The following is a 23,920-nucleotide window of genomic DNA, read 5'->3' as shown; positions in this document are numbered from 1 at the left end:
ATCACATTCTGAACATTTACGAAGAGATACCCACATAGTTACAAGACACCTGTAACCAGTAAGGGCTCTGGCTGGTTGGATGCTTATTTAAGGCCATTTTGGTTTCCACGAGAGGTTTCCCCATGAGCTGAGGGCCAACATCAGCTGCAGAGGAGCAATCCAGTACACATGCACAGCCCTGGCGAGACCTGATGGGGGACTGGGAATAGCCACGCAGGGCAGAAGCAGGAGGGATGGCCCCAGGCTCTGGGGCTGCTGCACCACACCCTGACCCAGACACTTCTGCCTCCATTAACCTCAGGAATTTCCAATGGGAACAGGACTACCTCTGCACTGGGAAATTCTGCCTTCACTTAGAGGGAATGTCTCCAAAGATGCATTTCGTCTTTTAAGTACTGGCCCACGTTGTAAAGGCAATTAGAAGCAGGCAAGTAAGCAATCTTTCTTGGTTACTTACTCAGATTAAGCATGTGCAGTCTCTTTCAAATGGAATGATAAGGGCCTACCAAGGAAAGCATTATTAATTGCCCTCCTGAAGAACTCCTTGGAGGGAGCTAGTCCTGCAGCCTGCCAGACAGAGCCTCCACAGGTATTTTAACCTCACACAAGAGACATTCCTTTCTGACTTGGCTGTAAACAACTTTTCAACTTTAAAGAGCACCTCAGAAAATTAAAAGTCCATTCATTGTTCTGTGTCCTTTAAGACTGTTTCAGTGCGGTGAGACTAAAATTCAGAAGACTCCTCACAAAAGACAGACCGGTTGGATGAAGTTCTAAGCAGATTGGAAATTCCCAAATTACTAGTCTGAAAAAGATTACAAAAGCAAAGATGGAAAACCTGGAGGCAGGATCAAGAATAGAAGAGTATGGGAGATGCTGAAATGCAAGGTAGCAGCCCTAGCCTTCCAGTTTACGCATCATACGGATATTGATAACCATTCAGGAAGCACAGTTATATCCAAGCCTGTTACAATACACTTACTTTGGGAACATTGTTAGAGGAATTATCTTTCCACAACTAGATTTTGACTTTCTGTTAGTTTGTTTTGTTATGAAGGACCTGAGACTGTGAGACCGTAACATGGGCACCCAGATCTTATCCTCTTCCACCCCATGGCTCTATGAAGCCAGGTAGCTCAAAGTACATGTCCTAGACTTCCCTGTATCTCCTACAGGCACACACAGTGCCACAGTACAGGTCAGGAAAGATGGTTACACCATGCTTGTACTTATTACAGCCATCACCTGAACAGAACTATCACAAAATGACTTTGAGCAACCAACACCTCTCATCTGTGAAGGGCAGCAAGCATGCACAGGACCAACTGCTGTGGCTCAGCTGCTGCATGGCAACTTGTTAAGCTGTAGTCACTTTCTCTCAAGTCACCTAGACATTTAAAGACAGACTTAAGCTTACTCGGCATAACCACTTCAGAAAGTCATCCTACTATGAAAAAAAGCAAAGATTTGTTTTAACAGAAGAATCAGGAGTTTAGTAGATGCTATTTAGCACATCAGAATAAATACAATACCTGCTGTCAGAAGCCCAGCAAACTGGGAGGGAAAGGAACAGAGGCAAGATTTCTTAAGAGATTAATGTTTACAGTCTCTTTCTCCTGACAGGTTTTGCAAGAGTCCAAACCATCTCAAGCTGCTATTGCTGTGGCATACTGTGGCATTTGAGAGAGGGAAGCACTGCGGTTTTCTGAGTCCGTGCCACATTTGGTTTGCATATAATCAAATATGTTTTGAAGCTCAAAACCAGAAGTTAAATCAGCTGGTACAGAGCTTTTCACTGCATCTATTTTAGTTTTATTCTAGGTACAACAGTATGACCTTAGCTTGGAAGAATCTAAAGTACTGCTTAAAGACTTACAGAAGACTTGAAGTCTGTTTTAACATCCCGCAGGTTTAAGAAGAGAGCTGCTTTTTGATCAATTTTGAAGCATGCCACACATGGAAAACATTTCTTAAAACTTCAGAAGGCCTCTAAGGCTTCATTCAGGGTTAGAGTGAAATCAAAGTACAAAAGGCTGGAAAACACAATTTGTAGACCTCTCTCAGTTAACACCAGGCAGAGAAGAACCAGAACTTTAAAATCTCTTTACACAGGACTGGTTTGCTCTTACAGCTATTGCTAGTTGTAACACTGCTTGATGTTATACTTTACACCTTTCAAATGCACAGTGTGTGTCCATATAATGTAGTAGTTAAATGGTCATACGGACATGCAATTCTGCTAATGTGTTTGAGCACCATCAGCAACTTTTTTTGGGGGTGGTAAGATGTGAAAGGTTTAAAACCAGCTATCTTCATTGAATGGGTATAGGTAGGTACACTCCTAAGAAGGGGTGACAACATATAAGCAGAACAACCAACCCACAAGGTCTTTGGAAATCACATCAATCTAGCAGTTGGGGAGACTTGCTGAAGCACTAACTTTTATACTTGCCCCACACCAAAACACATCATGTTATCTGCTAGTGACTTTGTAAAAACGCAGAGCATGGCTGGTTGCAAACATGCTCTCTGTCTTCGAGAGCTGTAACAGCATCACATCTATGCTGTGAACACATCAGAAAATGATTGAAAATTTATTAAAACCCATTTGCAGCATCCATCTGAACACCAGCATTTATTGGAACAAAATCAAAACAGGGTGGGAAAAGAGAAAAAAAAAAAATACGGTTATAGTTAACTGGTTATATTTACCTTAATGGGTTTGTTTATAGTAGTAGGATGTTAGCCACATTACCGTTAATTTGTAAATCAATTTGCAATGCGAGAAAGCATGATGCTATTGATGAAGCGGAAATGTCACAGTCAGCACTTGGGTCAGGTTAGCTGCACTTTTATAATCCTCAGCCATTATCTAGAGTTCCATTGTCTGAGAGGGCTCAGCAACAAAAAAGGTGGCTTCCCTCCCCACAAAGGACTATATTTTGGGGAGCCATGAGTGCATTTAGCCATTTCAAAAGCATGAAAATTAGTTCTTGCTCGTATGTATAGCTTGAAGGAAATCATACAGTAGTAGCAGAAAAATAGTTCTCTGCTGCTTTTAAGCCAGAAACATATCCACACTTTCACAAACAATTCAAACAGTACCATTTAAAGGCCTGAGGCAATCCTACACCTCTACTATTCCAGAATATTCAAGCCACTGGAAAAGAAGTACACACTTGGGCTGACAGCTATCCTGTTTGAAAAGCTGTATATACAATTCAAGAATAAAAATGACCAAAAAGAAATCTCTTTCAACTCGGAGAAGGACAAGAGAAGGTTGGCTACATGGAGCTGTAATTAAACAGAAGTCTCACCATTAATGTAGGAATTCCTATTCTAAAAGTATTTGTTCTTCTCTAGGCTTAGACTCACAGGGAAGGAGGCCTGCAATCTCTCTGTAAAGGTAAGCACAGAAAATGAAAAATAGGTTAAGAATCCTAAGCCAGGAGATCCCAATCTAAACAAACAAACAGAAAAAGCCACACACACTGCAGGCACTGGAGCTCTTGGTAAAAGGGAGAAGAAGGAGACAAAGGGTCATCTGGAAACCTTTTTCAGAGATTAGAGGCAATTTCTTCAGAGGGGACAGATACTTCACTTGTCACCCATTAAGGGAAACGAGCCAGGGAACACTAGACACATGAGAATACACAGTTGTTACACGCCAGCAAGATAATGTGTTTTCAGATCCTGGCTAAAAGGGCCGAAACATTAATCCTACACCTAGATAAGAACTGAGCTTCTCATTTATTCTGTTGTAAAAGACAGGAGAAGGATAAGGTGTAATTACGATTCAATTAATATTTTCCTATGACGTGCCAATTTCTAAGCAGGCTTCTCTGTATCTTTCCTCTTTCCTATCTAGCAATAAGCTTTTAAGTGTTTTGATTATAAGGCTAGCTCTCTGTGGAGGAGACAGAGGAAGAGAGGAAGCACAGAGTCTGATGGAAGGGGACTTCTTAAAGCAGAAGACTATAGCAGTTTCCATCATTGCCATGTCTGAAAGCAGAGGTGCAGACAGATGTCTGATGCGTTTTTCCTTTCAGTATTTGCTGCAACACAGAGATCCGAGGTGCTTCGTTAGTTGCCTAGAGGAAAAATGACCTGACATACATAAACTGATACTAGACATCGCCACAAAGCTCATTCTTCTGCAAAGACCTGTAGACAGAGAACATATCGCTGCAAATGTTCCCACCATATAATCACAAGGCATTAAAACATCCACAGACAGAAGCGTCAGGAGCTGAAGCATGCTTATGGGCTACCAAGATGCTTCCCTTCCCACTCACCAACCCCAACCCCTCCCCCCCCCCCTTTGTTTTAATAACCCTTTGATACACATCAGAATTTTACAACGGAAGGAAACTTGACGATTGTCAGGGAAGTGTCTTTACCCAGTATGGTACTAAGCAGCTGACAAACTCTCCTCTTCCAATAACCTACGGCACAAGCCAACTTTCAAGAACTTTTGTTTGGAAACTCAGGAAATCCAGCAAAATCTTGGTCAGTTTTCACAGAAGCCATTTCTGAATCATGACTAATGCAACACACCAGCTGTATGATGGATTACCCTTAAGGAAGGAACCACCTGGTTATTGTAACAGAGGCAGGCATATCAAAAACCCAACATTTGCAGCCTATTGCCCATATGACTCCCCACAGCTATTACTTCCAGAGCTCCTTCACATGCAGCTCTATCGTCAGGAAAGGAGAAGAGCCATTTCACACTGTGGTATAGAAGTGGCACGCTCTCACACCCAGCTCCTCCGCTAAAAGGGATTCCACCTGCCCATAGCCCACCACTTCCCCAGCCTTTGAAAAGCCACCCGAGAATCCCTTGATCGTGGGCCAGCAGCATGCCCTGGCGCAGAGGCAGACTGCACCCACCTCCGCTCACCTGGCAGCCTAAGCTCCCGGGCGATAGCTGCACGATCATGAGCTCTCAGACTCAACTTTCAAGTTCTCTGGCAAGTCCAGGCAGGCCTTGCCCTTTCAAAACACAGGCAACTAAGTGTTTAAAAGGCTGACTACCAAAAGCAGCATTATGGGATCTTTTTGTCTCCCTAGCCTTAGATAGTCCACCCATTCAAAAAAGAAAGTAATACAATTCATATATGTAGATGGCTGCAGGACAAGCCAGTGATCCATAGAGACAAGGCAGATGGCATGATAATCGTCTCCACAAGATTACCACTCTTTAACAAAAGGTATAAGGTCTTTACACAGTACCTTGCCAGGTACCATTGGCCAGAGCTTTTTCACTGCATCTTCCTCTAACCACTGAAGATTAAGTCCATCAGAGGGAACCTACAAGCTTTACAAACAAAAGAAAACCATCTTGCAATTTCAATACCAACCTCTGTTTGCCAACAGCCCACTACATAAACAGTCTAGATGTTATTGTTCACAAGTCATGCTAACAGTATAGCCCCAGCAGCAACACACCCTGCACTGATCCATGGTGTATGTTAATGGATCATCACTGGGTGTAGGCCCTCAGCAGATTTTAAGCCTCTTTTCAATGAAGTACAGCTCTCCAAAATAACTTCTGGGCCATCAGCAGTGACAACCCTGAGCTACAGAAGACCTCCAGTAAACTCCTCCCATTCACACAAGCTTATTTTCCTTCTCTCCAGAAATCTAGACTCATTTGTACACTTAAAATCTCCCTAAATCACTCTTTGTCTATACAGCTACATGGGCTCACTTACAGGATTTGCTGCAGTTGTAAAGGAGGCTATGCAGTGTTCGTTATAATGTTGCTTTTTAATTGTTAATAGAGCAAAGTCAAGCTATAGCAATATTAAAGTAGAAGAGAGAGGATTAACATAATTTAAAAAAAAGTTTTACCATGGTCAAGGGTTTAGTTTGAAGCTCAAACAGTTCATGGGGTATAACAAAGCAATGAGAAAACAGGATCTGGGCCGCAACGAATGTTGTGTGTAAGTTATACCTTAAAACAGGTAGAAACTGAACCAAAACTTTACAGCAGTGGAAGCAGGATGGAACTTTTAAGGCCAGCTGAGCCCATTCAAGTGGCAACAGAAGGTCAGGAAATGGCCTCAACCTGCATTTCAGGTGCTATGGTTAGAAATGATCGGAGAGTCCCTACAAGGTAGTTCTACTGAAGCTGTCCTACCAGCCATCTGTGTTGCTCAGAGGTGTTTGATCCAATGCAAATATTAACAGCAGCAAGGGACAAAAAGGGGGTGCACTCAGCACCGAGTCCCAAAGACATCACCTCCAACACTGTCACACCAGGTGACCCGGGCTGTGCACAAGCCCAGAACATCCTAACGTTACTCCATACTCTTTTCAACTTATGCACTGCCTACACCTTTTCTGTTATAGGCATGTAAAGTATGGGCTTCCAGAGAGATTTCTCAGTTTTCCTCAAATGCAACTTATTTTTACACACAGGGGGTGGCAGGCAAGATTCTGACGTGCTGGTTCAACCAAGCGCAACCTCTTGAATAGAGCTCAGCAAAACCAACCAAAGACACCACGAACCGGCATCAGCGTTTTAAGTAGCCGAGCTCCGGCAGATGGCTGCTTCTGTGCACGACAGCCTGCGGATACCGTCCCTTCCCCAACAGTACGAGGCTGCACTAGCTGGGTGGCTTACGGCTGGTGCTGGCACCCTCTGTACCACCTGGCCAAGCCGCCGCAGGAGAGTGAAGCTTCTCGCAGGCCTCGCTCTGTCTTCTCATACACCAATTAAGTGCAGGATTTCGGCGCTGCAAGACCCGGAGCGGCGGAGCCCTTCTCTTTCTCACTCCTCCTCTCCCCTTGTCAAACCGCGCCGGGAGACCGGACCCACCACCAGGGAGACGGCTGAAGCAGCGGGACGGAGTGCTCCGGCGGCTGCGGGTAGCAGAGGCACCCCCAGTCCGAGCCCCAGCCTTCCCGGCAGGCGAGGCGAGGAGCCCGGCGCTTTCCGAGCTGCCCCACAGAGTTACCACCGAAGTTCCCGCGGCGAAACAAAAGATCGAGCGGGAGCGGCGGGCGCGGGGCCCCCGGCGCCCTCCCGCCCCGGCGCCGCTCCGGGGGCGGTCGGGGAAGGGTCGCGCCGCCGCGGCCGCCTCACGCCGGGCAGGGGCGGTTCGCCGGGGGCTCGCCCGAAGCGGCGATCCCGCCTCTCCGCCAACTACTGCCAGCCCGGCACCACGCTCCGGCAGCACCGGGCGGGGAGACGGGCGGAGGGGAACGAGGGGAGTACGGGACGGAGGAGGCGGGGGTCCATTCATTTTCGGCAGCGCGGCGCGGCCTCGGCTGTGCTCACCTTGCTCTTCACTTCCACCGCGTTGCACTCCAGATACCGCAGAGTCTGAGATTTGTTGAAACTCCGGTTCATCTTCCCGGCCCCGCTGCCCTTTCCTCCCCGCTGCGCCGCCGCCTCACGCCCGCCGCGGGCCGGAGCGCCCACCGGGACGCGCCCCCCGCCCCCGCGAGCCGATCGGCCCCGCTCGCACGCGGCGCCCCGCTCAGCGCTACTTTGCGCGCGCGTCTCCCCCCTCCGCTCGCGCGCGCCAATACACAGCAGCCGCTCAGCCGCGCTCGCGCTCCGGCTCTCCCGAGGCAGCCGCGCGCCCGCGCTCCGGCCGTCGGGCCACGCCCACTGGCACGCCCATCACCCTCCCAACGCCGCCGCCGATTGGCTGCACCCCGCTTCAGTCCCGCCCCCTGCCCCACGCGTGTGCGCGGCTGCGGGCGGCGGGCCCGGACGTTCCTCGCGGTGACGGGAGGCGGGCGGGGGTGCTGGGGAAGCGGTGCAGAGCGCTGCCGGAGGGGTACAGGCGGTGCCTTCTTAGCGCGGCGGTGGTGTTAGGCCCCGGCACCTGCCCGCTCCCACAGGCCGTGAGTGGTCCCGCCACCAAAATCACTTCCGATGCTGAAAGTACACCCAAAGCAGCCGTCGTACCGTGGTGCGCTGGGGGTGGCCGTAGCGTTGGCACTAAGACCCGCGCGAACTTTCCAGACAGCACTGGCTGTTCATTAAGAGCGTTGGGGTGTGAAAATTGCTGGCAGTCATTAATTTGAGACCACAGACCATGAGGTTTGGGAGGAGAGTTTCCACCACTCCCTCCTTTAAATAAATCGGTGGATTGCCTCCCTCTGCTACCAGTCCTTATTAATTAGGTAGGTTACTAATTTGGGAATCTCAAAGGAACTTACTTCTTTCCATCTTCTGCCAAGGACCTTTCTAATTCTTCTGACAGACCTTTTCTCTTCAGTCAGTGCCTTTATTCGCTGACAGCCTTTGACAATGATGTTTTTTCCTACACAGTCCTGCCCAAAGCACCAGTCATGATGTAAAGAAGCTGAGGACAAGGCAGGGACCTGTGCAACCTGCTTCCTACTGCTCGACATCTCCTAGGGTTGTCTGCCTGTCCAAGGAAGGAGCATAAATTCCCAGCAGATGTGACAAATCACCCAGACCCACTGGCCAGGTATCAATGGCAGCAACAGGGAATACCCACAACTTCAGGGGCAGGAAAAAACGACTGAGCTGACTTTTCATGTGACTCCAAATGGGAGGATCAAAGTGTATGTCCCAGCTACAAACCAGCTTCAGCTTACTGGAAAATAGATTGAAATGATCATTAACCACATGTTCCGGGCTTGCACTGTATTCAGAAGGTTTGCTGTAACTCAAGCTAGAAAAATAAAGTCCAGAGAGCTGAGAAAGGAAATGTTTGTGTGAACTTGGTCTTTTCCTCTTTTTATCTTAGTATGAGCAATGCATCAACTTTGCCTTCCTGCTGTGATGGCCAAGTCCGAGCTGTGGAGATAAAGAATCCCTGGGGTGCCCAGGGGCTGAATATCCCTCCTGGGAGTTTTCCATCCAAAGATGGAACTTGAAATTCAACAGCTGGATCCATATGGTTTAGTTGTTCCACATCTGGAGCAACAAGTCCAGTTCACTGGAGGGAAGTTAATCAGTAGTTGAAGGACCGGTCTAGTCATGTAACCTCCATCGGGGATTGGTTGCATCTGGTATTACTTGCATCACTGGGAGTATTAGGAGGGACTTCAGGTGGGATGTTATTCCAGCCCACCCGTCCTCCAGCTGACCCTCAGAAAGGGACCCTGCTGTTTACATTACCTCCTAGGTCTAGAAAAAGCCCTTAAGGGAGTGCCCTTACACTCTTCAGGCATGTAAGATGCGGTTGAATTTAGAATTATAACCACAGAGAAGGAAAGATCTGTGTTAAATTTTGTCTCAAATATTTACTTTGCTTATTTCTTTTATAAGAAAAAGTAAGTTCTCAACACTTGGCAATCAATAAGCAATTTAATTTTAGTCTTTAGATTTGGTACTTCTTGTATTTGTGATTTTCATTTGAGAAACACAGATTAAACTAATTTATCTTTTTTTCAATTTATTTTATGCTTCTTTCAGGGAGTGCATGTGTTTCATTACCATCTCTTTCATATTAATAAAGACTATTCAAACTAATAATTCCTACCAAGCTGTGTGTAAACAATGAGAATTCAATAACAATGAACAAAAAACTATGTATTTTGGGGTGAGATAAAAGCTGGCAAGCCATGCTGGATGTGTAAATAATAAAGATACATTTTTCAAAGCATTGATTTATCAGCAGAGCTGAGGGGACTTCCATACTCCCTCCCCTGTCAGCAGCAGCCATTGAAGATCCTGTTCATGTTTCCATGAATACACAATCCTCTTCTTCTCATCTGCCCTGCCTTTGAAGCTAACAGGTGTATTGAGGACGCGAGTTACTGTATTTGGGGAGTGGAGCTAATGTTGTTTCCATTTCTTCTATCCTCCCAGAATTTAGAAGTGGTAGATCACTGCCTCTCTTATTTATTTATTGTTTTATTCACCCATAAGAAGAGCTGCTTTTCTGCTGTTCCATTCCTGCCCCCATTTTCAGCCTCACATTAAACACTTACTGTAGTAAACAGAGTGAATACACTAGCATGAGGAAATCTGCTTTTTATACCTTCAAAGAGGCTATTGCTAGCAAAGGCTCTTTTCAAACTGCTGCAAAAAAAAAATTGGTTTCTGCCACTTTTTCTCAGTTGATTTTTTGTTTTTTTTTTGTTTGTTTGCCTCTTTAAAAAAACCTCCATCGGTAAATGAAAAAGATATTTGAATTTCAATTATTTTTCTTCAGGTTTTAATAAGCATTGCCAGGATTTCAAATATAATGTCGAACAGATTTTTGAAATACAAGTCTTTTACCTAAAAGAAATCTAATTTGAATTAAATACCCATTCTTTTGTTAATTAACGTAAACAATTTTTACCCACTCTGATCCGGGGAATGATCAGTTTCTGGATAGCTTATTGATTAGGCTGAACCAGGCACATACATGGGTAGTGGGTCACAGTATGAAAAATTTGCTGTATAATTTAATTAGTAGGAAAATACTATAATCTCATACAAGTATTTATTAATGTATCATTTAATATTAACTATTAATGTAATTAAAATTATTCAAAGTGACTTCTCAGCCAAGCTTCACTGAAATCCAGTTTGTTCCATTTTTGTAAATCCCCTAAGATACTCCTTCTTTTTTTCCCATTTCCAAATTACTTGCAGATTCAATCCCTTTCCTCCAGAGCAGAGCTGAGGCACAACTGAAACAGCTTGAGAAGTCCCCCTCTTCTCTTGACTCCACTTCCCATGCCTGCACTGTAAAGAGCAGTGACTTCAGCTCGGTGTACCAGGAGGAACCATAACACTGTGTGTACTCCCAGGCTGCAGCCCCTACCAGCTGTTTTCCTCCTCAGACTCAGTCGCAAAGATGGTTTTAATTTAACTGCTTTTGCTCAGGCACCTTTCAGGGTTGGTTTTTCTCATCGCTTGCCAAGGGCACCGCATTCCTTTGACGATTTCTATAAATCTCCATCTGTTTTAGTAATCCATAGTTAGTTTACCCTGCTTGTGACCTGCACAGCTTTTAAATCACCATTTCTTCCTGGGTGCCTGTCTCTCAGGCACCTTGTTTCCAGATGCAACCAAAGCATGTGGACATGTTCTTGCCCTGCAACATAGCCCCTTTCTGAGTGCACAATGAATCAAATACATTCGGTTCTTGCCCTAAACTAGGCAGAGGGATCCTAGCAGTTTGTTTAAAAAGTATTCAGATACTCCTGTTTCCAAAGCTTTTTCTTTACCAGACCAATGAAAGGTGCTGCAACATTTGCCTGATTTGCAGTGCTGTTTTTCAGCATGCAAGGGGCTTCCCTCCAACTAGCTGCATACCTCATCAGTATTAACAAGTCATCTGCATGCTCTGAGAGGTGAAAAAATACCCCAGACCCATGCAAGGATTTGTTTTTCTCTCCCCCTCCTTGCTCCAAATTTGCAAGAGTTACAAAGAGTAAGTCCTAAGGGCCTGGGGGATCTGCTGCAATGACAGGCTGGTTTTGGTTTCTATAAATGTAAACCAAAATGAAGCACAGCACAAGGGGGAGAAGAGGAGGGATGACAGCTTTATTTAATACTTTTTATTGTCTTTCTTGTGGCAAGCAGTGTCCCTGCCACAGTGAGGATGGTTTCTACTTCCTCAGGTGCAGAGGATAATGCCAGGGAACATCAGCTGCCCCAGAGCAGGGCCTATCTAGATGGGAGCAGGAAGAATAATACCACCAGCCACGGCAGTAATGGATGCTCCAGGACAGAAGACCAGCTACTGCAGTGCTTTTCCATTGTTCCAACCCTCGGTGGTGAAATGTCTTCATTTTCTTTCCTTTTAAGAGCTTTCGCCTTCAGGCCCTCAAGAGATGTATGTGCACCTAATGGGATAAAGAGCAAAGAGAGATGGTGTTTGTTCTCAAAGGGTGCTTCTCTTCTACCAGGATGAGGGAGCATCAAGGTAACCTCTTGCATGACTTTACTACAAAGTACTCCAGGAGGAGAGGCCAGAGCTGTAGCTGAGGGAACAGCATCTGCTGAGCTGCACTTAAGACCTCACAAGCAAGCATGAGATCAGCAGTTGCTATTGCAGCTCCCAGGGTTTCTCCGGAGAACTGCTTCACACTACTGCTATCCTTTCCCTTTAATATTTGTCCAGAATTCTACTCCCAACACTGGGCTTTGCTATCACTACCTAAAGGCTGGCCATACCCTGAGAGGTCTTGGGATGCTGTGCATGGCAGCGCTGCCTCAAAGCAGGGGAGAAAGCCACACTAACCATCCCCCTCCAAAGAGGCATGTGCTCTCAAAAAGGCCAGATGAAGCCCTAGGGGTGAGAACTTGAACGCTTCAAAAGGATGCCAGGAGCACTGTATTTTAGAGGTCAATTTTCTTCTGTTTAGAAACAGCACTGGGAAGGGAGCAGTATGATGCTGCTGATGTGCTGAGGGGAGCAGGTGAAGTTCCCCAGGCTGTCCGCATGCAGGTACTCCAGCTTCAGCAGATCAGGTCAACGTGTTCTTGTATCAGCCAAAAATTTTCCACCCTTGCCTTAACTGGTGTATACTACAGGACCAGTTACTTATCCACACGTATCAGCATGCAAAGAATTTGGGAACCAAAGCATCTGGGATACCACAATCCCAGTGGTCAAGCTCTTGAGGATACCAGATAGGGAGTAAGGGTGGGTTATGAGACTGATTACATCTGAATTGTGGTTAAAAACATCAGCACTTTATAAGGGTGGCAAAGTTGAGTTTGATTGGCAGAGGTGAGTTTGGTGGTGGGAGGAGGGAGAAGAGAGGATCATGCTCCTTATTATGCTCCCAGAGTATGCTCTGGTGATATGAATCACCAGGATAGACATTGCCCCCAAAACACAAAAATATTCAAACTATATTGTTCTGAACATGTATTTGCTAAATTTCTTTTTTTTTTTTCCTTCAATTGCTTTCATTCTTGGTTTTCTTTTCTTAGCTAAGGAGAAAAAGCAGTAACATTCCCCAGACGTCATTAATTTCAGCAGAATAATAAATTTCATCCTCCACCAATTGTCCAGCAGTAGGTCCTGCTACTTCCACATGCGGTAAAGATGTTGTTTACAATGTGATTTCTTGCTGTGGAGCATTGGAATCATCACAGACTTTACATGCAGTAGCTCATACGCCTTGCATAGTGCAGCCAGGTTTCTGTGTCTACTGCATGCTTTTGTGACTTCATACTAAGGGTAGCAGAGATTAAAGAAACAAATAAAAAAAAAGCAGGGAGAAGAAAAAGGGAGAAAGCAGAGGTTCTAGCAAAGAAGATGGTTTTACTGGTTGGTACTATGGGTTTGGGACATTCAGTGGCTGTTCAGGAAGCACTGAGTTAAGTTTTTGGGAGCTCTTTAAGTCTCTAGACTAAAGCTGCTGTGTGGATAGCAGCTACTTAGGATACTAGAATGACTACTGCAAATAGTTTTAAAACACAACTGATTTAAAGGCAGCACTGTTGATCACAAGTCTGGGGTGTGCAAGCATCTGCCTGGTTCTCTTCTTCCAAGAGAAAGCTGTGCTTCACTCTGTCCCTTTATTGTTGGTCCTACTTCTACAATACACTGAAGAATAATTATAAGTTGGCAAGTGCAGGATACATCTTCTAATTAGGTCAGTGCTATCAAACAATTGATGCAGTTGGTGTCACTTTTATCTCTCTAAGCACCTTATCTGTGAAAATTTGAATGAGCTGTTGAAACACACCCTATGACGCTGGCATTACCAAATTTTCTAATGAGTTAAGGTGACCAGATCTTCCTTAAATTAATAAAATTGAAAGAAAAGCAGTACCATTAATCTTCAAAAGTTAATGTCGATATGAGAAATGAAGATATAGTTGTGCCTTCCTGCCAAGTGCTTATCCAACTTACTCAGTGAACAGAGAAACTTGCCTGTGCCACTCCTCTACAGTTCTTCTCAACCACAAACTGGCTTTAATCTCCTTCAGGTAACCATTTAACTCATATGAATGCCATCTACCATCTTTGTTAGCCCTGGCAGCTGAAGCATGTGGTTTAGTAACAGGGTAAGAGAGTACAACTCTTGCCCAGTCTAACTCAGTCCCCTACCAAAAGCCCAGAGAGGATGGGATGCAGGTAACTGAACAGATAGGATGCAGGTAACTGAAAAAAGCAACCAGAATCTTTGTGAAAATACAAGTTATTGAGAACTTCCACTTGGGAAGTGACTATATGTCACTTTAAATAAACAACCACAACATTCCTGAATTTCAGCTGTAAGCAATCTGCAAGGTGCTAGGTCTGTCTGTTATTAAGTCAAGCCCTCTCGGAAGTGGTGGTTTGTGGTCTCACCTGCTAATAAGGGAAAATAATATGAAACTGTCCTAGCCATGCAAGTCATACAACAAAGAAATCTTGACTGTTCACTTACTAGCTTGAATCCCTAAAATATGTAGCACGCTGCAGCTAAAAGCTGCTTAGTAAAAGAAAAAGTCAGATATTTTTAAATCTGCTCTTTGTGAGACTTTTTTTTGGCAGATCTGCTAGACCAGTGGCAGCATTAAGATAAAGGTAGATTCAGTGATGTAGTTCCTGAATAACAGTAATAATAATAGTGATAATAATAATATAATGCTTTTAGAGGGAAGGTTCACATATATTCACATAGCAAAATCCACCTGATATATGCCAAACCACTGAACATAGCTGTACCAGGCTGAAACCGCCTGATCCTATCAGAACTACTGAAGCAAACTCCTGTGTGGAAAGGCACTGTGAAGCTCTAATTGGAACTGGACATAATCTCTTCCTCACCCACCTGATTTGCAAAGAGATTTGCCAAGCAGCTTACTACATTAGAGATGTCTGTCAGTGTGCCTTTGTGCCCTGTGAACACTGAAGTTTTAAATCGTTTGTGCACAATCAATCCTTTCCAGAGCTTCCAGCGGCGGCAAATAGTCTCATGTGAGGCTTGAAGGACTCCTTCAAAGCAACTGTTTAGAAACGCGTGAAGCATGAGACACATTATATCCTCTTCCCACAGGCGGAGGGCCAGATGTTCAGTGGGTGTAAAGCGGCAGAGCCTCAGAGTGACTGGTTTTGGGGCCACAATGATTTATACCAGCCAAGAATCTGGCCCTGTGTGTTTCAGCCAAGTGACTCCCCCGACCTCTGCTGCTGAAGGGCTCCATTTTGTAATCTCTGGTCTAACCTCTATCCCACACCAATGTCCTCTGTGAGGTGAGAAGGAGTGGGAAGTGTTCAGGATTGCTGGCTTGAGGTGCTGAAAAGAGAAATCCCTCAGAAAATTCCTGACACCAGTTCTCCAGGCTAGTTCGCAGAAATCCCTGTGGGGTTTCAGTTGCAGTGTCTTTACATATGTTCCTTTCTGTGTTTCTGCTGCTAGCAGCATACACAGGTTCTTTATATCTGTTTCCTCCCAAAACAAGTTCCCTTTTGCACCCTCTTAAGATCAGGAAATGAGACTATTTCTAAGCAAAGGTGATGTTCATGTTTTTTTTCTCCTTCATAACTTGCTTTTTCCTGAAAAATGAATGAGGATTACTCGTGGGAGTATGGATTTCAGAATCAGGCCATTTGGCCGTTTTGATAGTGTCATGGGAGGAAAAACTGTTTCCCAGAACCAAACAATTTTATTGCATTCCAGAATCAAGTGCAAAACAGGGTTCCCATCTGTTCAACAGCATTCCCACTAAATACAGTTCTGCCTGTAGCTCACCAGTGTAAGCAGTTCAACAAAGGAGCCTCAGTTTTCAGTGATAAAGTTTTCTTTAGAATATAAGACAGCAGTAAAAAGGGCTTCATAATAATTTGCACGTTTGTCAAGATGTATTTTCTTAAATACTGTTTTGATGGTAAGGCCACTGCAGAGTAGTAGAATGCTACTACAATCACTCCTAAATTAAGCCTTCTCTGAGATCACCCATAATAAATGAATAAATAATAATAACATTAACCTCAAACCCAAGAAATTAAAATTGGGTTGAAACAGACTTTCTTATTTTCACACCTGACAGCGTAAAAAGAGTTTTGAACAAAAGGTGCTCGAATGCATCATTCTTAAGTTCAGGTCAGTTTACCAGAGTGATTCTGCAATAAAAAGATTCTGAAATAAAAGAGATGGAATTTAATTCGTGAGATTCCCCTAACTGAGGGCTGGTGCCTTGGATTTTTATCATCACTGTGAATATCAGCGAGCTTTGCTTAGCAAGGACAACGAAGGACTTCTGGAAACTCTAGGTAAGGGTTTTATAGTTGCTTAATTCTGCATATCTGAATTTCTAAGTGTCTACTTTGAGTCACCTTAAAGTCCTTTTAATGATCTCTATCTGACTGATCGAGATTCCACTGACAGCTCTGCTTGTGCTTTTCCTCTCTGAAACTTATCTGAAAAATAAAATGCAATTTCAGGGGATGTTTGCCACTGGAAAGAAATCATTCTTCAGCTGAGAAGTCAGCCTGTCGGTGTGCATGCTTTGCCTGCGAGCAGGGAGCAATGCCCACCAAGCCCAGTTTGCCCCAGCCTCCTATTTCCAGCCCTTTCCCTGTGGCTAGTGGGGACAGGGAATATCTGTGTGTCTTTGAAAGGACCCAGCTCATGGGTGGTGCCGAGAGGTCTGAAAGGGAGAAGTCTTTCAAGGCAGGGGCTGAACCTGTATTCTCCTTTCTTGTAAACATTTGGGGGGCAGGGGGGTGGGAGGGTGGGGGGTGGAAGATGTCTAGCAAGTCTTATTCCACCCTTTCCTGCCCAAAGTCCACCTGAGCACATCTGGTGCACCAGTGTGGCTCTTGCAGTCATGCTAGCTCTTTCCAGTAATGCTCCTATACACATAGCTCTGGGATCCATCACTGGAGGATGTCAGCATCCTGATCTCCCAGGATGTTTCTCTCAAGGCATAGGTATTACAGCTGTCATCCATTGCCTAGATTTTCATGCTGGCTGGGATTTATCATGATGCAGACGTGCAAATGGGTGGCCAGTAGTGTGCAAGGGAGGCAGGTCTGACTTTCACTCCTAGGGTTTATCAGTAGCTGCAAGGTCGTGAGGGCCATGACAGAGATACAATTCATAGGCAATTAAGACTCATACCTTGCCTGACTAATGACTCATGGGTATGGGTGCCTTTGGAAGTGCATCCATGGTGAGGCCATGGCTGGCCTATGGGTTTTTGAAAGTGAGCAATCTGTGCTGGCGGGGCTTTCAGGGCACCAAGGTAGGGAGAAGTAATGAACATTGGAACTCCTCATGATTTTCATCGTTGTAAGAGAATGTTCTTAGGATTTTGCAGGGGGCACAGGACGTGTTCTGTTAATTTTATCAGCAACAGGTCAAAACATGTTGATCTGGGAAGGCAGCTAATGGCTAAGGTGGAGAGGCCAGGGAAGGGCTTGGGTTTTGGGACCAAGTAGCAGGTATAAGTTGGTCCCTCAGCTTTTTCATTTGTAAATCAGAATGAAAAAATAGCTGTAGCTCTGCACCACAGGGGTAGCACGAGGCTTAATTAACTTGTGTTCATACCACCTTGCCAGAAAGGTGTTAAGATAATTAGAAACGTTGCTCTTACATCTGTTCAGGCATACTCCGCTGGGGACACAACCCATGATTAAGATTTCTAGCAGATGTCATAACGCAGATGACGATGGATAGTAAGTGGAAGCACGGTAATGAGGAGCACGAGCAGCTCTCCTCTGTCTGAGAACAGGCACACTTGAGCCATCGCTGCTGTCCGCATTCCTTCACACCACATGAGGTCCCTTCAAGGGACCCGGACCTACACCAGTGCTGCTCAGCTCTGTGTCTAGGAGAGAAGGGAGTCTGTGCTGAAACATGGTGGTTTATGATAAACATCTAGCCTCTAAAAGCAGACTAATCCGTTCCATGCCTTCTAGCCTCATTGCAGGCAACTGCAGAGAGGCACTCGCCATTGGGAAGGATGTTTAACTGATGCTGTTAAGGAATAGAGTGACATCATTTAAATTTTTTGGAACAATGGCCTTTTTCCCACAACTGCCTTGGCTTTTGTTCCCTTTGCACTGGCGCCACATGACTGGCTGGGATCTGACATTATTCTCCTGGGTGCTGGGAGAAAGCAGTCTCTGAAGAGTGGGTGATGGGAGTCAGCAAAACTCTGATGGGCCCTGGTTGGTTTTATTGTCTGTCAGTGGCTGGGCAATGATGGTTAGTTTAAGTGTGTTCCATATTTCAAACTTGTAACTTGCTAGGAAAATGCCTGCCTGCAGAGGTATTTGAGGTGCTGGAAGCAGTGACACACATGGACAGGAAAGAGCCAAAGCTGTGTACTCTTAAATTCTGGAAGCTAACTGCACTGCAGTCAGGCTGAAGGACAGAACTAAACCAGGATCCTATAAATAACAACTTCCCTCATTACTCTCTCCTCTCCAAAGAGGTCAATCCTTTGCCAAGGTGAATGGTTCTTCTTGGTTTTCCTGCTCTTCCCCTGCTGCTTCCCTTGATTTGCTCTGCCTCCTTTGCTTCGCTGCATTCCTCCTCCTCCTCTGCCTGACGCTTGTTTCTTCTGGTGCAATCTCTACCTATTTGCCACCAAGGCTGAGGTTCCTGCTGTTTGCAGGAGTGATGGGCCACCATGGCTGCTTAGGCCTAGCTTAACCTGCAGGAGCTAAGCATGATTAACGTAGGGAGAGGGGTTTCTTTACAACTTTAACCATTCAGATCTCCGAAGGTCGTGCAAACTGGGACTCCTCACAGGCTAAGGGTTTGTTAAAAATTAGGTGCATGTCAGTGGCGATGCCAGAATTCTACCCAGCGAAGCACTGCATGAATACAGTCTTTTTCTCAAATCCTGCTAACATTAGTAATTTCCAAATGAAAGATCACACAACTTATTTATTTTAAATATGGATAAGAGGTACATTCCCTAGCCTCTTCCTTGGCCTCTTCTTTGGCGGAGCTGTTTTGCCTGGGAGAAACAATTCAAAATAATTCCAAACAACCCCCTCCAAACCACAAAAATCCCAAACTGAAATCAACTACCAACAAGACTAAACTAGCCTGAGGTAGGCACTGGGGGAAGATTTTGGCTTGCTCACTTTTAGCAGTGCCGTAAGAAAACAAAGGCAGGATCTTGTGCCAGGGAATGCCAGACAACCTGAACCTGTGGTGGGCTACTCATCTTGCCTGCTGCGGTTGGTCTGCTCCTTCAGCACCCTGTTTCGTGTGCGTTGGCTGTGTATGGCAGGTAGTCTCTATTATGAATTCCTGCTGGCAAGCTTGCACCTGAAAAGCAGCTCCAGCGACTTTTCTTTTAAATGCAAAGCAGTATAAAGTATGTGAAGCAGCAAGGACTATGTGAGGCCATTTCGGTAATCACTGTGCAGAGACTTAGTACCAGGTTTCTAAAACAACAGCCTCCTGAGACATTGATTCAGTAGTCCTTGAAAAGACAAATCAACTCCTTTATTAGGTTTATTAGGAGGGGAAGGGCAAAGCTTCAGCAATGCATTATATAAACCTGCAGTGAGAGTCCCTCTTAAATATCTGGTGTGTGGTTCTAGTCTCAGCTCTCAAAAATGGCATAGTAGAATTTGAAATGGTGCAGAAAGGGCCAACAAAACTGGCTACAGGTGTGATACAACTTCTCCACTACAGAAGATGAGCAAAAGATTCACAGTCTGGAAAAACAAGATAAACTGAAAAGGTTATAAAATCATTTAGTGAATGAAGAAGGTGAATAAGAAATAATTATTAGAACTTTGTCATAACACAAGAATTTGGAAGCTTCAGATGGAATTATCAAATAGCAGGCTTATAGCAATGAAGAGAAAGTATTTTTCTCCCATAGCACATCATTAAACAGTGGGACACCACCGGATGCTGTGAAGGCTAAAAGATTAAATTAGTTAAAAAGCAGTTAGACTCATGGAAGAAAGGCTATCAAGGCTAATAAATACAGAGCTGCAGATATATCCTTTGACTCTAGAAACCTCTGTGCTGCCAACTGCTAGAAGCCAGAAGAGCACACCAGGAGGAGCAGCACTGTATGCCGGTGCTAGTTCTTGATTACTTTTTTTCCCTTTTGTATTAATTCCTAACCTTTTTCAGTGACTGCAGGCTGAGTGGCTGTTCTACTTACAGTGCAGCAGCTGTGGACATGCACCATCTATCACTTGGGGCAACTGGGAAAGTAACATGGCCAAGATAAGGTTCTCTAGGTTGAAGTTCATTAACGCTGCAATAGCAGAGCTACATCAGGGATCAATTTTTACTGTTCGCTTTCAGCTACAAATATGTGCTTGGACCTAGTCCTTTCCAGCTAGGATTGCGCTTTCTTTCAAAGATTGTAGTCTATAAAACAGCCGTAAGCAAGACAAGTACAAATTATGCTTTGGCTGGATGCTGGTCTTCTCTTTTCATTAAAAGTATGAGAATGGAGTAATATGCAACATGTTTTAAGTTATGTTGTAAAGTTGCCTCAAAACCACTTCTTAGGGGAACAATAATTCTTGGGAAGAAGTGCCAGCTAAGAATTAATACTGATAAACCCTACATTTTTCTTCCTGGGGATTCTCATGGGAAACGTCTACTTTTGCTATTTTAAATTAGTTTTGGAAAATGTGCTACCAGTTGCAGGTGTTTTGGAACTAGATTAAGTGAGGGAGTAGGTGACAGGCATAAATATAAAACAAGACTAGTGAACCTTGTGTCACTGAGCTTGTCATGTGCAATTCGAATACTCCAGAGAAGATAAGCAGTACCTTACAACCTGTTAGTTTTTAAGCCATCCACCAGATTGCAGGACCAGGTCTCCTAGCTTGAATCAGCTTCAAGGTGAATGAGTGGAAAATGTTCCTGGAATTAGAAAAGAGAAGAAGTAATCTCCAAAGGTATCTTTTCCCTTTAATACACTGCCAAGGGTTTTCTTACAACAGGAAGAGTTAGTTCACAGGGACTGGAAAGCCAAGATTTGGGCTTCAGACATAGTAGTAGGAAAGTCAAACATGAAATTATGCTGCTAATGAGCTTAAGACAATTGGCAAGTCATTTTCTCCTGTTAGAGATGCAGTGTGAGGAAGAGGAGCCTGTGCTGCCTGCAGGACAATTTTGGCTGCTAATGGACCTGAATAAATGAAAGAACATCAAATCCAGGCCAGGGGTCCTTCTTGTTTATTTCTTCCTGTAGGAATTTCTCTGAAGCTGCTTAGCACACTCTTGTCTTATGCCTTCAGGTTTCACCCAGTTTCACTCCACAATGGGAAGCTTTAGACAACTGCATCTTTCAGATCTCCACATTCTGCCTCCTCTGCTGTCCTCCATCACTTCATTGTGAGGTTGCTGATGGCATCAAAATGACTGCCATGGCTGGGCACAGTCTGATACAGCACAACACAGCTCCTCACTTTTACCTTGGTATTCTCCACATGGCAGCCTGGGCAATTTTGATTCACCTCTTTGTTTTCTCAGCAGGGGATAGCTCAGTGACTTTATGATATGAGAATGCTTCCTCCTAGAAGAGAAAGTCACAGGGGTTTTATTTTCCCCCTTTTCACTGACAATTTGTGTTCACAACTTTCAGATTACCAGCATCTGACTGACAGTTTAAGACTGAGGATTTCTGTTATTGGTAGCATGCATGTGTTGGTATTTTGTTTGTGACTAACTGCAACCTCTTGTTCAGCTCTTCCATGTCTTCCTCAGCATCAGTGGTAGGACATCAGACTGGACTGTATTCATATCCTCAGATTTCAGTCTGAGCCTTTGATACAAGACCCCATGCCATGATAAGATTTTCATCTGGCCTTTAAGAACATACTACCCCAAACTTTATCATCCCTTCTTTTCTGCATTTACACATCATCTTGTCATTGTCTGACAAAAGATTTTCTTTTCTTCAGGATGTAGACAGCTTACTGTCCAAATATCTTGGGTTCATTTCACCAAGTCCTAATAATTTCTGACTGGTTTTCCCATTTCCCTACCTATTTGGGCAATCTGGTATAAAGTATTCCCAGTTCTGCTTTTAAGAGGACGTCAGAGCTCTCCTCCGATTAACATGTTGCCTTATTTTAGCACTTTCACACTCACCTACATTAAGTTCACTGTGGAGTGATTAACTGTCACTCCAGCTTTCCTGTTAGAAGATGGCTAACGTGTATTTCCCAGTAAAGAACAGGAAGGACATCCACGGCTTCCAGTGAGGTTGAGGGAGCTCTTGGTAGACAGTGACACTTGTCCTGGAATTATGTTGGATTTTACATGTAATAGGATTAAAATTTTGACTGACCTTTGTCAAACATTTCATCATTGATTCTACTACTGACAGGGGAGTGCTTTCACTATTCAATATCCAGTGTGTAGGGGAATAGTAGATTTATCTTTGCTTCCTGAAGCACAAGCTCATGTGGAATAGGTGTTTATTTCCAGTGACAAAGAGGGAAGAATTCCTAAATTCTCAGAGCTTAAAGAAAAAAAAGTTGAAAATAAACTATGGAAATGAAGTAGTCATAAAAAAAATGTTTCCTATCCAAATATCATATACAGGCATAGTGTATTTTTCCTAAAAGAACCTGATAAGAAAAATGTTATCATTGGTGGGCTATGGGAAAGGAAGCATTTTGCCTTCTCATCTCAGCTTGGTTTCAGCAGATAAGCAGAGCTAAAACTGCCTTGCACAGCTCACAGAAGATGAATTTGCTTATCTTAAAATTGATGTCTTCCAACTGGAGCCTGAATCCTGACCGTATGAAGGCACCAATGTATTCAGGGAAGCAGAGCATCCGCAGAGCTGTGATGCTATCTGTGCACCGCTGAAGTAAATTGAACTCTGGTTCCTGACTTCAGGAAAAAGTTTTATGGGTTGCCTAGGAACTGTGTATGTTTGGTACTTCATGAAAAGGGCTCATTTGTTAAGGACCTTCAAAATAGAGTCCCACGGTGGGCTGACTGATGGACAGAGCAAGGGGTGAAGTTTATGCAGTTTGTGGATTACACCAAGTTTATGCTGCCTGCCTACTAATGTTCAGCTCCAGGACCAAGGAGCACGAGGCTGACTCAGGCTGGGACTCACAAGCCAAGCTTCAATGAGCAGCCACATGCGGACATCAGTTTACTAGTCCAGGCACACAACCACAGGGACCTTTCCCAGGAGACATAACTTGCTTGTTCTCTTGTTAAGCAATTTTGCTCAAATCGCTGAACAATTGCAAAAGGTTGTTAAATTGTTAGCATAGCTCCTGCCAAAGAGCATCTTCCAAAGAGCTCCTAACCCAGGGAGCATTCCTGAAGGCAGCTTGGGTATAGACACATTCTTTGGTGGGTAAGAAAGGTTAAATATACGGTCATGGGGCACTTAGTGCCACAGACTGGAGCTGGGAACACTGAATTTACTTGTACAGACATAGCTACAACTTGTACATGGAAGGTAACAGAACTTGATTTGAGTACTCCTGAACAGCTTATTTGGGAACTGGCAGTGATTTTTAAAAGGGCCCTTGCCAAGGCAACATAAATGCCTGCAGCAATGCTCTGGATGATACCAACCTACTGAGGACGGCAGGGACTTTTTGATGCTGTGCTGTCAAATACTCACATGGATAAGTGAGCAGCTATCAGCCAGGGAATGGCCAGCCATGGAAGCAGTATTCAGTCAACACTAGTGAGTTTGGATGCCAAGCTCTGGCTTTGTGGAGAAGTAGGAAGTGAAGTCACACATTACAAACCCTGTTTTTAATAAAGATTATTTTTTTTTTTGGTGTTATATAGCTAAAACATCCATGCAGACAATTCTTTCTGTTGTAAACATTTGCTTCTGGTAGATTAACTTGGTTGTTGCCCTATTTGTCATGCTGATACTTCAGAAACTGAAAGTGGAAATGAGTAGAAAACCAGGGAAACAGCTGAGCTTGTGTTCACCATTCAAATTAAGTAAATAGAAAGCAAATAAATAGCACAGATAATGCAATTGGTGATAATAAGTCTACATAAGATTCTTCCAAAATGCAGTGAAACAAGCTCCTCTCTCAGTCTGCCTGTT

The 23,920-nt window shown here is 44.4% G+C and overlaps 1 protein-coding gene and 2 long non-coding RNA genes across 3 annotated transcripts in view; 1 reads left to right on the top strand and 2 right to left on the bottom strand.

Annotated features, from left to right (window-relative positions):
• Positions 1 to 7,469, bottom strand: part of PARD6G (par-6 family cell polarity regulator gamma) — a 63,248-nt gene extending 55,779 nt beyond the window's left edge. Inside the window, exon 1 of the mRNA XM_062621683.1 lies at positions 7,289 to 7,469. Coding sequence (XP_062477667.1) covers positions 7,289 to 7,360 — 72 coding nt within the window. The 5' untranslated portion in view covers positions 7,361 to 7,469. The remainder of the gene's footprint in view (positions 1 to 7,288) is intronic.
• The window catches only part of LOC134165183 (uncharacterized), a 498,306-nt gene extending 474,812 nt beyond the window's left edge, over positions 1 to 23,494 (bottom strand). Inside the window, exon 1 of the long non-coding RNA XR_009965424.1 lies at positions 23,477 to 23,494. This is a non-coding gene — a long non-coding RNA (uncharacterized LOC134165183). The remainder of the gene's footprint in view (positions 1 to 23,476) is intronic.
• On the top strand, positions 7,796 to 8,699 carry LOC134165185 (uncharacterized). Its single transcript, XR_009965425.1, has 2 exons — positions 7,796 to 8,145; positions 8,294 to 8,699. It is a non-coding gene; the product is annotated as an uncharacterized LOC134165185 (long non-coding RNA).
• Positions 23,495 to 23,920: the final 426 nt, after the last annotated feature.

The sequence above is a fragment of the Pezoporus occidentalis genome, unplaced genomic scaffold, assembly GCF_034315485.1.
Source record: "Pezoporus occidentalis ecotype Australia unplaced genomic scaffold, CSIRO_AGI_Poc_V1 ctg231, whole genome shotgun sequence".
NCBI classification, from domain to species: Eukaryota; Metazoa; Chordata; class Aves; order Psittaciformes; family Psittacidae; genus Pezoporus; species Pezoporus occidentalis.
This window is presented reverse-complemented; position numbering and strand designations above follow the sequence as displayed.